Genomic DNA, 16,896 nt, shown 5'->3' with positions numbered 1-16,896 from the left:
GATAAGTTTCTCTCATTGCTGACCTGCTGTAAATTAATACAGTATTTTCAGTCTGCACTCCAGTTCTGCTCACTGGAGTACCGCAGCACAGCTTTGTACTCCAGCAACAGAGAGAAAAGGACCATTTTCCCTAAACCAGTTCCTACACAATAGGAAAGCTGGCAGTGTTTCCTAACCAGGGGTTGTTACTGCTGCAAGGATCCCTGCAGAAAGTCCGTGTGATTTCTGAGTTCAGTCCAACCCAAAATCTCCCTGTCCCAAATCCCAGGCTCCAACTTTGTTATGCAGAATCCCAAATACTTGGAAATGGTAGAGAGACCTCATTTGATCCCATGACAAGCTTCCTCACTAGATGTCCTTACAAAATTAAATTGCCAGCCAACAACTACAAGTTCTGCTGCTGTTTTCCCTTTGTTTGGCCCTGAAAAGTTTCACTCAAGCCCTGGACTGCTGTGAAAATTCACTTGCCTTGTAGATCATTGCTTCATGTTACCCACATGCATATCTCAGTTGCACTCCTCTATTTATAGTGTGCCTTCACCTATATAAAGTTCTTGTAAGCTTCTATTTGTGATGCCCTGTCTGATACAGCAGCAGGAAGGTGACCCATGCTGCCATACCAGAGCTCTCCGACATGGCAGAGACCTCACACTGAGTGACTCATCAGGTGAGTCTTGGCAAACAACCACCTTCCAAGATTTTTCCTAGCCGCTTGTTACTGCCTTAAGAGGTGCTGTGCAGACACCTTAGTCATTCCAAAGCACTTTTACCTCTTTGCATCTTAGAATTATCACTAATATTGTCACAGTGAAATAATATTATTAATTACCATTGGTTTAAATTAGCTCCCTAGTGGATGCCTTAGCAAAGCCAGTTAATCACATTTGGATGAGGCCACATACCTGCAACAAGTAATTAGATTCTCTGCTTGCCCCAGGAGCCAGAATTATCAGGTTAATTACAGACAACTCAGCCACCGTGGCATGTAAGCCACTGTCTTGAGTACAAGGATGCATTGCTCTGGATGATTTGGAATTTAAAATCCTAGTTGCACCAAATGCACATGGCTCTCACACATGACTAATGGGTTCAGTGGGTTTGATCCCAAAGCTGTAGCTCTGTTTTCACACTGGAAACAGACAGCTCCTTGGAAAGTGGTGCCTAAAGTGTTGAGTTTCCCTGTTAAGAGGCAAAAAGCTAAGAGAGGCTAATTTGATTTGTAAGCATGTTTAGTCAGACCTTTAACCATTTTAATGCAAGCAAGCACTCACCTGACATAAGTGGTGGTCCACTAATTTCCAGCAGGGTATGCAATGCAGAGAATCAAAATTCAGACAATGTTTGGAAGATCAAAAGTTGTTTCCAGTCCAGCCTTCCTGAATTCTTCCAGTCATCCAATACTTCCAGCATTAAAGGAATGATTCCCTCCCTGAAATATAATTTATGGAAAGAATGGGTCCAACTCAGTCTGCAGGTCGCTACAGTCTTCCGGATTACAGACAGGCTTTGTTGTCTGCCAGCTCAGTTCTGTCCCAGAAAGTAGGGGCTGTGCAGAACCCCAAACCAGACTTTTCCCCAGGCAATGAACAGTTTGAACTCCAAGCAGAAGTTGAACTTCATCATGTCAGCAAATGAGTCTGGTCCACTGAAAGGACTCCATGGAAGAAAGAGTTGAAATCTGTTAACAGCTTTTTTCTTCTCATAAAACTCACAGAGCTCACCAGATGAGATGAGTATTTTAGACCCACTCAACATTGGACATTTTTAGCAGACAGTCTTTCTTTAAGGGATCTGAGTGTGAGGACAGCGGGGCTGAGCTTTGTTGTGGGGTGCAGGTAACTCTTCCCTAAGCTCACCTGAAATTTTGCCCCTTTTCTGCCTCACTGCAGCTTGCCCATTGGGGTCTTCCACACTGCTGTCCTCAGGAACTTTCTGTGATTAATTTCTGGAGCCAGGACTTACTGTGTGGGGGCTTCTTGAAGACAAAACTGTGGAGCAAGTCTCTATTCTATCACAGCATTTTGCTGCCTCTTTGTTTCTTTGCAGCATCCCACACAGTCATCATTGTTTTGCTAAGTTTTCCTCATCTCTGAGTGAAATGACCTAGCTCGTACGCCAGCTGGCATTGCCTCATCACCAGAAATAGCCTGGAACATCAGATTTTGGAGCTGCGCAACACCTCCTTCTCAGAGCCCTTGAACAGTGGCTTTTACAGTCCATTTTTCTCTGCTGTGTTTAGAGTCAGACCTAGAGTCCCTAGCACTTGTCCAAGTGTCTTTGATCTGGAATGTGCCACAATGATGTGGAGAAGAGGAAGAAAATCAGAAAGTGATAGACCCTGAAAAACAGATGGAGGTTGCAATTCAGCTTGACTAGGATAGATGGGCAATCTCTGACAGTGTTCTAGGTAAACAGCATTGCATTTATAGCTCTAAATCATTTCATTTGCACATGACTGATGGGCCTGGCTCCCCTGTAGGTGTTTCAGAGGTGGTGATCAAGCTCTGGTCTCTGGGACTCTTCTCCCTTGTGATATGCTCTTGCCTGAAACATTTTGCTCTGTTACATTTGTGAATCATGCACCCAGGAGTGTCTGTAGGTGTCATTTTAGCACCACAAAATCTGAGCCTTCACTTGAGCTGTGCAATTTTGGGAAGCAACCATGAGGATTCAGAGGTGACAGGTTTTTAGTGACCAACACACTTCTGCCAGTGAGAGCACTACGCACAGATGAATGGAAGCAAAGTTTTGCCTGGCCAGCCCCAGTGCAGGACAACTGTACCCAGCCTGTCTATTTCAGTTTTCTCTCTCACAGTAGCTTCAAGCTTCCTATTTTATATTTTAGGTTTCTTTTTACTCAGGCAAAATTTCACTTTTGAGTTTAAAAGCCCCTCAGTCTTTCTGGAGAGATCACTAGAGAAAGGGCTAGGTGTATCTTTCTTTGGATAGTGGTCCACATGAGGCTCGACAGCGGCCCTCCTGTCTTCCCAAATTTTGAAAGAAGCTGTTGTGGCAGTAAAGGCAGCTTGAAATTGCAAAGCTACCCTTGCTTTTTGTACAGTGTCAATCTCACTGCTTCATTTCCAGCTTCAGACAGTAATTATCATCTCCTTGTGTGACTCTCCTGGTAACTCAGATGACAATGGTTCACCCAGCAAATCCTGCTCCATTGCCTGCCACAGTTTTTATTCCTTCTATCAGACACTTCCAGAGTATTGTGGGATAGTCCAAAATAGCCCTTAGCATGCTGAGTAGCTGTACCACAAGTCTTGCTCACACACATGCAGGAAGGTGAGTGTGCGGGAGTCAGAGATGCTGTGTAGAGTGCAATGGTGGCTCTTCCGATGGTCTGCAGCAAAGGGCTTTGGCAGTGTGAGGGCTGTTGAGCTGACAGTGACAGCATTCATTTGAACTGGGGGAGGTTACAGGTCTGTTCCATTTGCAGGACCAGAGAATCAGAAACTGGAGTGACTTGATGTTTCAAATAATTATTACCTCATAAATAGCAGAAGCTGTGGGAAATAAGGTGAAAGACAAGCTTTAGCAAACAGTTTAGCTTCAAATGGGCTTCCTGGAGGATCTGGCTAATTTGCTAGTGTGTAAATGCGACAGAAAATGTCACAGGTTCAGCCCAGGGCCTCTGCTGACCCTGCATTGTCTCAAGGGCATAGCCCTGTGCAGACACATTAGCCCATCCACAGAGCTCCCTGTCTTCAGTCTAGTTCATGTTTATCTGCATTCCAGCAGATACAGCTAAAGTCAAATGACCAGACAAATGAGAGGTTTGGGGAATGAGATAGGAAACTAAGGCACTGTATAAACATGGAGATCGAGAAGAGAGATTTGCCCTCTGACAGAAACAATTTCCTAATACCTAATGAGCCTACTAGACAAAAGCTGAAGTAGAAAGATGTGTTGAGTACAGGCTTCCATATACATTAAATGCTTTCTTGGCACCAAGGAGTTAAAAGGACACTTTGCAATGCTTACTGTTTTGCAAAGCATACCCTGCCCATGTAACTAAGGGAGCAGTCCCAAGGCAGTCTCTAGGGATGCAGCTCCACATGTTGCAGCAGTGAAGGATGCAAGGCCCAGATCCTCATCATAAGCAGTTCAAATTCTCATTTGAATACTCATCATTATGAGCATTCATATGTGAATACTCAAAAGTATTCACAACTCCGAGGTGCACAGAAATAATGATAAAGATGACATAGACAAGGAATTTGTATACTGGGATAGGTTTCTGTCAGCTGAGGGCTGGCTGGTAAAGGAAACCTCTCAAAAGACTGAGCACTCAAAAGGTGAAGGAGCTTTCCGTCCAGCCTCAGGCTGAAGCTGATAGTTATCTTTTTTATATGAGGTGATACTTGAAGTCAAATATGAGACCTATCTTAAGCAGCATTTTCTTTGCATATGTGAATGCATACAGCTTAAAATTAAGCCATGCTGGATCACTCTGATGTCAAATCACATCCTGTGAAAATTTGCCATAGACTGAGTACAACTTGCAGTAACTGCTGTATTAGCCATTATCGGTGTTAACATAAAGATCTATCTTCACATATAAAAAATCCATTCCAGCTGCTGCCACAATTTGATTTGTGGATGCTAATATGGGTGAAATGAATACAGAGCTAGGCCCATAGTCCTGCTTTACTGACAGTCCCGTACCTTCCTGCTCAGAAAAATACCAGGCCATGACAAGCTGCAGGTAAGCCACTGCACTCTTTTTGCTTTTGTTTCCAAAGCTCATGTTCTGTCAGCCTGACCTTCCATCTCCTCTTGTAAAATAGAAAGCAGAGTTAATATATCATAGGACAGTCAGGTGCAGACTACAAAGATTTCAGACAAAGGGAGCTAGATAAATGAGCCAGTGGTGGCAGAAGACACAGCTTGACAGGCTATAGGATACCTTGCTGGATTTGGACATTAACTTTGCAGAGCTGAAATGCAGAACTGGCACCATTTGCTCTCCTCCATGTTCTTGGCAAGCAGGTTTCTCTATTAATAGAGCATCAGTAGCTCACCAGCCTCACCAAGGCATTTTGAAGAGTCTGTCCTGATCCATTTATCTTGCCTTCTGTTTTGTCTGTTGAAACATAGTTAATGGATTAAGGTACTGCTTTTACTTGGAAAAGACTGCTAAGTTTGCCAGATACCATGCACAGCCCCCCTGATCTGTTCATGGAAAGGAATCCAAGCTCTGCACTACACAATTACTCAGTGCTGCAAGTAGTGAAACAGAATGACACCTTTCTCTGTGAAGCTCTAGGCTGTGGCTGGCCTGAGCTAGCTACAGCTTTAATCGTTTCCATTTCAATGTCTCAATGCAACTGCCACAACTTACCTGAAGAGCTAAGCAGAGAGTAGCCAACCAGTTACTTACTCAGTGTGTTATTTACTGCAGTGCATTGCCCTTTAGGCGAGGAAGTTTCAGGCCAATTTGTTCTTCAAGTGTTGCTTCACTGCATGTAGCAACTGAGCTTTTCTGGGAACATGTTTCCATTCTCAATCAATCTTGGAAGAAGCAGCTTTCCTGACTTAATGACTGACTATGCTTAGAGTCACCTGAATAGCATGCATTGAGTGAGGAGAGTAAGAAACATCAAGATTAGTTGATCCCATAATTTTACCTTTCTTCTGCTTCACCTCTTGAACCTATTTGGGCAGTAATGAATATCGAAATCATAGATGGCCTCATTTTTAGTTCACGCAAAATGATACTAAACACACCCACTGAACTGATGTGAAGAGGGCTGAGCAGCCTTCATGTATCTGAAAGTTAGGCTCAGATGTGACTGCTGATTTTGGGGAATACTTGAATGATTTGACCCAAACTGAAGAGCCCCTTCTTCAGAATGGATTCAGCACCTGTGCTCTAAGAATCAGCTTAGTAAACCCTGTAAAATGCACACAGGACTTGCGTCATATCATGCAAAACAAGATTACTGAACCTTAACTAGAAGTGAAAAATTGAAGGAAGCAGCACTTCCAGGAGTTCTGGGGACCAAGCAGCGCACCCCTGCCACTCTCAAATCCTGTCCTTGGTCTCCGACTAGAAGAAGCCAGGTGGAACTTGGCTGGCTCATTGATACATATGCATAAACCAAGATAATGCAAAAACTTTTCTGTGTGCCAGGAGCCCTAGCAAGGTTGCTTATGGATGAAGAGGAGAAGGGCTAATGCCTCCAGTCCAATGGGGGACTTAAGAGAGTGCTATCGTCTTCACTGAAGAATTAAGGGATTATTCAACTAGCAACTGTCAGATGCCAGAGTGTAAGCAGCCAACGTGATAATTTTCCTTATTTATCTTTTAGTACATTATTCTGTTTGTCGGACAGAGCAGAAGCTACTGAATTTAGTACAGAGCTCACAAAATATTTTCATTAAAATAAAAACATTGCCTCTCCTTTGGGAAACCAGTGTTACACCCTTGCAGGATATCTCCTGCTCAGCCCTGCAGCTTTCCTATAGGATTGCCCTAATTATTTTAGACAAGTGGTGTTTGTTTAATGTTAGCTGTGTGGTATAACACATGACTTGCTGCTGTTTTGCCAGTGATTCGTGAGGCAGAAATCCTCCATTGTCAGCACATCACAGAAGTGGTTAAATTTAAACACATCAGGAACTACGCTGAAGAAATTCTCTGGTCAGAGTCATTTGTTTTCCTAACACAAAAAGGATGCACTCTGAAATTCAGTGCAACACATTGCTAAAACTGGTTTTCTTGAAAAGCTACCACTTTATAGGACCCATCAAGTTACAGCCAAATCCATTAGGAATTGCACAAGCAGTCAGTTCTTGCAGCTTTACGTATGTTATGCTAAGAGTAGAGTTACAGGAAATGTTCTGTATCTCCCTATACAGGCTATGTCGCTGCAGTCAACTGTATTCATTGCATTAGTCCTAGCTGTGCCCACGCAGCTGGAGCCCTAATAAATGAGGCTGTTTCTTCAACATACGTCCTTGGTTCTTTGAAGGGCCTACAAAGGTGTCATAGAAAATAGGGGACCCTCAGCTTTGCTTGTTTTTAAGGACTACTACTGCATCATCTTTTCCAAAATCCTTGGGAAGAGAGGGAAGCTCTTCCTGGAAAAAGAATTTTGCCCTCTATGCAGCTCTTCCAGAAACCCACAGCTACATCAGTGTAATGCCCAGCTCCTATTAACAGCTTGGGGGAGTAAGTTGCTTTCCTGTGTCATGTCTTAACTGCTGTTAAGTCTCCTTTGGCACATCTCACTTTTCAGAAGCAAATTCCCCTCACTCTTCATTGAACAAGCTAAATATATTCCAACAAGGTGTCTGATCATTCAGGAAGAAATAGTTCTGTAAAATATTCAGCTGTATTATCTCCTGGTGACTGCATTGTGTCACATTATTCCTGCTGTAAGTCTGACATTGAAGCCCCACAGAACAGGCAACAACCCCCAAAAGAATAGTAATGTCTGGTCTGCCAATACTGCAGTTCTCCAGAAAAGGCCAGGGCACTCTGCTCATACGGGCACACAACCCTTCTTTTCCCGGGTTTTCCAACAAGAACCAGTGTATTTCACCATCTGTGATACCGGCAGCCTTTCTTCTCCTGCACCCATAGGAGACTAAGTACTGAAGTACTACCAACTATTCAGAAGTCAGCTCTGAGATAGAAAAAGACCTTGCATAGTGTAGTCTTGGTTAGCTGAATTTGAGAAATTAATTACAACTGCTTTCCTTATAAAAGGATACCTTAGGATGCCTTAGGATACCAGTTGTCCACACTAAGATGAACAACAGGCATTTTACACACTGAATGTAAGAAGCAAACAGAGCTCAGATAAAGACACAGAACAGCCATTACATTGCCAGCAAGACTCCAGCAAGTCCCTTTTGGTAGCTGAAGCCTTAGACTCATCGGGACAGTCATGTTTCAATAATGCATTTGGTATCTACTTCATTTAATTAATTCATTTCTGCTGTGATTCAATATATCAAAGTTTTATCACAATAGGTCTCTGCACCAAGTACCCCAAAGCTGTCACATATACTTACAGAGACATGGTTTTAAATAGAAGTATAGATGCTTTTGTTTTACCAGTTTACAGGTGGTCATAGTGCTGAAATATTCCCATATTTTTCAATGAAATTTCAAAATAGTTTTTACTATAGCAGTGGGTATCAGCTGCTACAACAAATGTTCAAGCTGACATTCCCCAAATATATCACCTGTTGTAGCCACTGAAGATGGCACTACTTACTTGAAATTATGCTTTCCAAGGGAATTATTCAAATTCACATAACTGAACCTTTGCTCAATAGCATGAAACACTTTGACCACCACGGAGGTGAGTTATTCAATTCTAGTCCACAGTAAAGGAAATGCTTCTTGGAGTTAAGCCTTGTAAGTCCTTGCCTAAGCTTTGGCGTGACTGCAACCAGAAGCCACTTTCCCTTCGGATGGCAAAGCTGATGCTGGATGGAGGAGAGACAGACCGTTCTGCCTCCTCCCAGGTTGCAGCACTCCCTGAGTACCCCTGGAGACTGGGCTGTGCCACAGGGCTGAATGACGCGGAGGTTCAGGGGAAGGGCTGGTTCTGATTTTGTGATAATGGCATGGTCAGAGGCTCCTCACCTGGCCAGCACTTTATGAGGGGCAGCTTCCTGATGTGGAGGCAGGCATGCAGCTCCACCAGGGAAGGCTCCTTCCCCTCTTGATGAACACGCACACAACGCACATGCACACACACATACATGCGGTCACACATACAGGGCTCATGTTCACTGCTGTTACACTGCTGCAACAGACCTGGGTGTCTAGGGAGACTTTAACTTAACCTCAGCCATGGCAACCAGGAGGACTCTGCATAGCAATTTTAGCAGAAACATGAGTAATTTCCATCTCTTAAATAGCTGTTCTTTTGCTTGCCTACACTTAGCCTTTGGGCCATGAGAATAAGCCCCCACACCAAGCAACCAGATGCCTTTTCATTCAGATTTCAGATCTGCCTGTCTTCAAATATTTTATTCCCAATGCAGACAATCCTATTGCATCAATAATTCACAGCTTCCTAGCAAAACTGGGACAGGTGGACATGAAGAGTCATGATTAGACTGATAATCTGAAAGTCTGAGCAATTTGAAAGGTTCAGAGAAGAAAGTATTGAGAATATCTTCCATTCCTGAGCTGGACCCATACTCAAAGGATCACTTGCTAATAATGACAGCAGGTGTGTAGCTCCATGCACAATAAATCAGCCTCCAGGAGTAAGCATTCACCTAAGCTATAGGGCAAAATATACAGTATCACTAGTTGCAGGCTTCACATTATCAAATTCAGTTTTAGGAAACTGGAGTTAAGCACCTAAAACATACTGAGAGCATTGAATTAAAAACCTAATTCCCTGAGCACTCTTGGTTTCCATTGATTGTTTTGATTGTTGCTGCTCCACAGTCCCTAAGAGAGTATCAGTACATCCAGCAGCCTGTTTCAGGGAAAACAGGAAACTTTGGGTTTCATAAAGCTGATATGCAAAGACCACCTATTAAAAAAAATTTAAAAGCTAACTTAGCCTGACTTCTGCCATTCTGCCCCTTAAAGCAGCCTCTAGGCAGCATTTAGAGGAGAATTTTTGGAAGTACCAACTGGATACAAGTAACTTCATATTTACCCAGTACCTGAATGTCTTCCATTGTTATTACCTATTGACCTTATAATCTTGCTCATTAATAATATCAAGGCATTTATTTCCTACCTAAGAATATCTTAAGGTGGCCTCCTGTCAATAAAAAGTACATTTTCAACTCAAGTTAGTTCACACAAAAATGCAAAATTTGGTCATTCTTCTGAGTGCAAGAGATAATATATGGGCTGCAAGTCAAGAAGCGAAGTTTTACTGCTAGATCTGCAGCTGGCTTGCTATGATGCTTTGGACAAGTCACACCTCTCCCTGCATGTCTGTTTCCCTTCACTCGTCCTGTCAACTTAAATGGTTCTTGAGGTGAGAAATGTTTCTTCCAAGGCCTGGGCATTTGTGCAAGATTTTGATAGGACAGTTAGACTAGAAAGTCCTGTTAGTGGGCACATGGTCAGAAAGACATTCATATTGTCACTCCAGGCTAACAGTCTTTGGCTACTCTTGTCATAGTTGAAATCAATTTATAGCAGATCCCAGGTCTTGGAAGCAGAACTCTGGTGATATCCATAGCTCTTAAAATTTGAGATGGCAATAGTTAAGGTACGCGGTGTGGTAAGAATATTCTACTGTGGAGCTTCCTTTGGCATCAAGATAGCAAATATATGTAGGAATAAGTCCTTACTCTTGGAACCAAGGTAGGCTGGAGGGCTCTCACTGCAGTGCCTATGCACGCAGGAAGGCACTAGTAAACCTTCATGCTTCTGAGCATTTGGTTAAAACATTTGGTTAAAATTATGTGCTGCTCTCCAGCATATAAAACCCGATTACCTTCTTTCAGCTGCATGTCTCTTCAGTTAGTACAGGCAATAACATCATAGATTTTCTGCTGCAGAACTCCAGAAAACTTTTAGTCACTGATGCCCTTTTAAGGAGATATCATTTAAGGGAAAAAGAAGGAATTTTTAAAAAAATCCTTATCTTGTCTGCTTCTCCATGCACTCAGGTTTCATTTTTTTTCCTTCTTACCCAACAAGCACTTAAACCTCAAGGAAGTTTAAACAATAGTTCAGAAAAAGAATCAGTTCAACTGTGACCTCCTCCCCACAACCAGAAACTGTAATGAACATTTCATAGATGGTATAATATCTCATTTAAAAGAACCATTGATTTTACTTCCATCTAGTGAGAAACCATGTGACTGAAGCATTGCTGGGCTGCTCTGTCCTGGAATTGTTAGTACATCTGAAGAAGTCAAGTCTGATACTACCATCTTCAGTCAACTGATGCAGTCATTTTCCTGAGAGCATGATAAAAATGTCCCAGTGACTGTATTTTGTACCATTTTAACAGAGGTACATTTTCAAATATATGAACCAGAGTAGCTGTCAGCTCCAAGAGACTCTAGCTAGATTCCCAATATGGATCATATAGGAGCTCTGACTCATCCCTTGACTGTGTCTGCACAGTTTCATGCATAAACATGTAGGAATTCTGATACAGTGCAGAGAGACTGTACAGTAGGTACAGTCATTTCCATGCACTAACAGCCATACCCTGCAGTAAAAGCTAGAGGACAAGGAGTTTAGAAGCTCCCAGTCTGAGTGCTCTCAGTGCCTCTTTCCCCTCAATAGAAAGCTATCAGCTTTCCCAGTTATGAGACTGTAGTTCAGTACTGTCCCCTCAAGACAGAATCTGTCATTGCTTTTGATGACAGCCCTGCCTTAAAACAGCTCTTTCAGGAATATGCTGGTAGGCTGAGTCCTTGCCACAACTCCAGAGATAAAAATCAATGATAAAGGGATGAGCTGGACCACAGCAGTAGCATCTTCAAAGAGAGGTTGAGTCCTGATTGCTCAGGTTGGTACCGCCAGTCTGTGTGAGAGAAAAGGCTTCAGAGCAAAAGCTGCCTGCAGCTCTTCCCGTCCTTTGCCCTACAATGCCTTGTGTCCCAACTGGTGCAAAATCTGCTCAAGTCTGATGACATGGGGGCCATGAGGCAGCCTCCAGTGCAAGAAAAAACAGCTGCTACAACATTGCAACAGCAGTTTTGTCATCTGGTTTGAATAACAGTGACATGCTTATCATAGGACAGTTCTAACTGTTATTACTTTGCTTAGTCTATCATCATCCAAACTTTTCTCCTCTTGAACACTGAAGATGTAAGAGCAGCATAAAGATTCAGTTAGATGAGATTACTTGTTTTAATGGTAAAAAAAGTTATATTCACAGTCAGAACCAGAACCAAATTGGCCCCTCCAAATAATTAACTTGAGATATTTATACTTTGATATTTAATGCCATCAGTTTATTTCCAAAATTTGTATGTAGTTTCCAATTGTTGAATGATAGTTACATGTTCAAACCCAAGCACAGCAATGAAGTTTTCAGCCTCTCAATATGGTAATCAGGGCTACAGAATTGCTCAGGTAAACAGGAGGCAAAGACCTGACCATCATTAGATGGTTAATACCAAGGGTTTCCTGCTGTTAGCAGGACTATGTTGGCTTTTTCTTCTCCATTGGAGGGAACACATTCAACCCAAGTCAAGCAGTGGGAAATTTTTTGGACAATGGTGAGCTTGTCCAGAAATTTTATGTTTCACCAAGATCAAAGGTATGGATTCAGCTTATAAATATGGTAGCCAAAAGACCCTGGCTTCAGGTTTGTAAAGTCAACAGCCAAGGAAACCCAGTGTTTATGCACTGCCAGGAGCAGCAGAGTTGCTTTTGTTGTCTTTTTAGAAAGTCTTTCCAACTGAGAACCTGATAGCTTATAAGCATTCCTTCCTACAGGAGGTTTTTAACAACAGCTGAATAGCTCTTTTTGCAATAGAATGATCAGCCTGATTCAGGCAGTTTTCCGTTTTCCTAAGACCTCCTTTCAAATCCCCTAGTTGTGTTACTCAGGATCTGAAATCAGAAAGTCCTCTTTTCAACTATAGTACTGACGTGGCCTGTTCCTGAGAAACTGTGAATGCTCAAGACCCAGTTCAGAGACAAAAATTGCCCGGTAGTATTTTTATGAGCCCAAGAGCTAGAACAGAGGATGGACTCACTCCTCAGGCAGCAAGGATTCCCTTTTTGTGGTCTTTGAACGTTCCAGTCACTGCGACTCCTAACAAATTACTTCCCAAAGCTAGAATGGCTCATTCTCCCCAGACTCTGCTGGTCAGTTTGTGCTCAGGAGTAAAAGTACTCCTAAGCAAACCAGAAGTGTCCTCAGGGCAAACAGAGTGAAAAGTTGCTAGTGCATACTCCATGTAGTTCATAATTCTGGCCTTCTAACACTTTGCTCAGGTATATGGCAAATAAATCCATGGGATGTGTCATTTGTAATGCTCCTGGCAACAAGAAATGCAAACTAATCCTCAAAGAGCTCATTTCATTCGTCTCTAGTTCAGACATCTTCCACTATCCCCACCACTAAATACACAATGAAGTTATTTATTGTACAGACATTTGGTCTAAAGGCTGCCTTCCTGGAGGTGTTAAAATCCATTAGAAGCTGTAAGATATTGTAAACGAGCCTTGGGGGATTAAAAGTCAATTCATCTCCTGTCTGGCACTGAAGGAGGCAGGGTAGTGGGGACAAGTAAAATGCGAGTGACAGCTTGTTTTCCTTTGCTCCCACTTAGCCAATGAGCATGTATCTGGCTTGGCAGAAAAGGGACAGCTCTGAAGAAAAGCGGCAGAGCAGGAAACAGTAGTAGAGCAACAGGGAGAATCGTTAGCTGCTAACTAGCTAGGAACCAGGCTTTGTACACTGCAAACCAGACAGCGACACTGGGTTGATCTGGCACACAGCAAATATGCATCTGCGGAAGTGGAGCCCCAGAAGACAGCAGGACATCAACATGTCAACATGCCATTGTCATGGCAGGGAAATGTCCGGAGATGGATCTGTTTCCTGGACATGCAGTCTTTGGCCCTCCAACAAGTAAAGTACTGTTTGGGCATCATTATGCCAAGTGGTAACCTGTGTGGTGGTGTGCTCTGACCTTCAGCTCCCGCAGCAGCCTGCTTTTGAGGAAGAGCAAGAGTAAGGGTGTCTGTAAGTAGCTCTGGCAAACAAACTGGTCCTCACAGATCCATAACCAAGACACCAAAGCAGTGACAGCCACCTAAACCCTGACACAAGCACAGCTTTCAAGCAAGAATATGGCAAGGAAATTAAAGGGAAGGACACTAGCTGAGGAGTGGAAACTGAACAAGACTGGGTTTCCCCCAGCCCTGACAGACCTGCAAACAGAGGACTCCCCAAGCTGCTGGCCTCTTGTCCTCTCCTCCTGGCAGAGCTGTTAGTTTGCATTTGAGAGCCAGGAAGTCCTTTTTCACCTGCAGAGTGGACAGAAACACCGTTCCTGTTAGTGAACTAGTACTGCACAAGTCTGCCTCTAGAAAGTCTTGAATTCCCTTCAAGCCTACTCCTTGCTCCTATTTGTGAGTTTGTAGCAGGAAGTTTAGCAACCCAAAGCCTCCAGAGAGGAGATGGGAGGCTCACGGCCTGTAATTGTCTCAAACCAAAGTGTAAGCACACCTGTCCTCAAAATCCTGTTCAGAAATTTAACTCAGCTTTCCAGTTCTCTGTGCAGAGAGCACAGCCCTCATACTTGGCTTTGTCCTTGTTCAGGAACTGTGGGTGTGAGAAAACTCCAACCTTGCCATCCATCTGCTTAATGTAAGGCCAGTTGTGCACACATTCAAGGCTAAGCCTGAGATACAGGAAGACTTTGCTCTGTGGCTGGCAAGTAGTGATAATGCAGGCATAGAAAATAACTTTTTTAATCCTCATGCTTTTCTCAAGAAAAAGCAAATTTGTGGCTGTGCAAGTCTTCCAGTGGAATAAAAATCCTTTTGTTTGAGTTCTTTTGTATATCTTGTCCTTAGCTAGTTACTCATGATCTGCCTTGCAGCTCTTCAGGTTGCCTTGCAAGTGCAAGGACTAGCAAAGACTAGATCCATACATAGTGCCTATACTGGGTGCAGGGCAGAGAAAACTGGCCATAAACGCATATGAGTAGAACTGGCTGAGAAACAGGAATTCACAGAGTCAACAGATGATGCATGGGTCAAATCTCAGCCCTGATATTCAGATAGGACTGAGCCTATTTCTTCATAGCAGATACGTCCGTGTATGTTTTCAAGTGAAATATTCCAGACAATTAACATGTCTTAGTTTTCCAGTACCAGCCATTCAGCTAAACACCACCACCCTGCTTCCACTGCTCAGTTCCTTGAACTACAGAGAAATAGGGTTAATCCAGTTTTAGACTTGGCTTGATACCTGGTCAGCATAGGAATGTGCCTTTTAGCAAGCTATTAGTAAGTTCATAACAGATCTTTTTCTGCTTAACACTGATTAGCTGCAGTAATTTTGGTTTAATCTTTTAACTCAATTGTTCAAAAATGCCCTAAACAAAGACAAAATTACTTGGCTGACACACAGGATTTTCCCACAAAGGTTTTCCCTGAGATTTTCCCACTAATCCTTGCAACTTCTTGCTCTTTCTTTTGGCATGTGACATCTCCTACCTGTGCTGTTCTGTGAGGTGTATTTCATAGGATCTCCAAAACACTCCATCATTATGGCCTGATTTTTCCCACAACCAAGGGACTTCTGCAGGTACCTTCCTACCATTTGCAGGTGTCCTCAAGAATGAAATCACTGCTGGAATTATAAAAGCCGGGCAGTATAAACTGTCCTTTACCTCTGCCTAAAGAGCATCAACATTCATGTGGGGGCCTGTCATGCTCTGACTCCTCCATATGGGTATCAGCCATGTAGTAAAGCACTTCTACTTCTACTTCAGCAAAGATATCAAGGATCACAACTGCAGCTGACACCAATATTTTTAAGGCACTGGCTGAGTGAATTGAACTAGGTCTGTTGTTACAGTGGTGTTCTGAAATAAACAATAGCTTCCATAGGGAATCAGGAGTTCCACCCCAAACATGTCTGTCAAGCCCTGGTATGTCCTTCAGGCACTGACACAGTGGTTTCCAGACAAGCTGTGCATATAAAATAGTACCAATCAGGCTGCCCTCAAAGTGCAGTCTCTGGGACAGTTCTTGTTACACCAAAAGCAAGAGAAGCAGGTGCCAACATATAAAGAAAACTGAATTTTCATTTCAACTTCCTCAATCTAGGGATTTAAAAGCTTCCCAAATATTGATGCTGTGTCAGATTCAGGCTCATCTCATCACCAGAGTTTGCAGCATCACACTGTGGAGAGTGGCTATTTTTTGTAGTTCCCTCCCAGGTAAGAGCCTAACTTTCTACCAGTGCCTACGGAAGACATTCGTTATTTGTATTTCTTATTAACTTTTAGACCAACAATCTACCCTGAGTCTACAGAGTCTCATTAGTTCCTGAGACAGAGCAGCCAGGAAGACTGCTATTTCATGTGCTTCTCTTTCCTTTATTGACACAGGATTGAAAGGGACCATGTTAGATCCGGATTAAGAAGCCATGTCAAAGGAACATGGTTAGTATTGTAAGCCTGGACAGTCAACCAGTGAGGTGTGGGCAGTTGAGTTTCATTGGAAACAGTCAGCTCAGGCTAAGTACAAATTCCACTGGTGTAAACTTACCTTCCCTCTGTTTACTTAGAAGCTGTCCCAACTCACACACACACTGTTATTTCTAGCAGTGGGTACCTAGCAGATTACCTGATAGCTTCAGAGAGACGTTTTTGCAGAGCATGGTGTGTCTTTTTAATATATTCCTGGATGCTTTGTGAATCACAGAATAATAAAAGGCAGACATCATCTGGTCAGGACTATAAACTGCATACAGCTCCAAACTGCTTTGTTTCACTAATTAATGTCGCTGGTTAATGTAAATGTTTGTCACTAAATGAGCACATTATGCATCTATTACAGAAGGCTGCATGTCAGCAGGAAATCAATGCTCAAAAGTGCTGACACCTCTGGTTGTAACACTGTTCAAGCATTGCTGTGACTACTGCAAAACAGATGAGAACTGGCAATTTTAAGACACATGACTCAGTGCTTCCATATTCAAATTACTGCTGGAATAAGACTCTGTTTGTCTCCTTCGTTTATCATTAATAGCCATAGTGTTCCCGGTGCCTTAGTCTGAAAGAGTCTGTCAAAAGCTTTAGGTAACCCCCTCATCAGAAGGGACCCACCTCTTACCTCTTGCCAGCACATCCGCACCCATGATGGGATGGGGATCACAGGGAACCATCCTACTTTTAAATGGAGACAGTTCATGTCCCAGCCCTGAAGCCTCCCTCACCACAGGCACTCTGCAAATGCCA

General features: G+C 43.0%; 1 protein-coding gene across 5 annotated transcripts in view; it reads right to left on the bottom strand.

Annotated features, from left to right (window-relative positions):
• NRG1 (neuregulin 1) overlaps positions 1 to 1,294 on the bottom strand; it is a 522,383-nt gene extending 521,089 nt beyond the window's left edge. For all 5 annotated transcript variants that reach the window (XM_076361763.1, XM_076361764.1, XM_076361765.1 and 2 more), the window contains exon 1: positions 1,272 to 1,294. In XM_076361763.1, coding sequence (XP_076217878.1) covers positions 1,272 to 1,278 — 7 coding nt within the window. In that variant the 5' untranslated portion in view covers positions 1,279 to 1,294. The remainder of the gene's footprint in view (positions 1 to 1,271) is intronic.
• Positions 1,295 to 16,896: the final 15,602 nt, after the last annotated feature.

The sequence above is a fragment of the Aptenodytes patagonicus genome, chromosome Z (genome assembly GCF_965638725.1).
Source record: "Aptenodytes patagonicus chromosome Z, bAptPat1.pri.cur, whole genome shotgun sequence".
NCBI lineage: Eukaryota > Metazoa > Chordata > Aves > Sphenisciformes > Spheniscidae > Aptenodytes > Aptenodytes patagonicus.
Note: the sequence above shows the minus strand (reverse complement) of the source record. Positions and strands in the feature narration are given on the sequence as shown.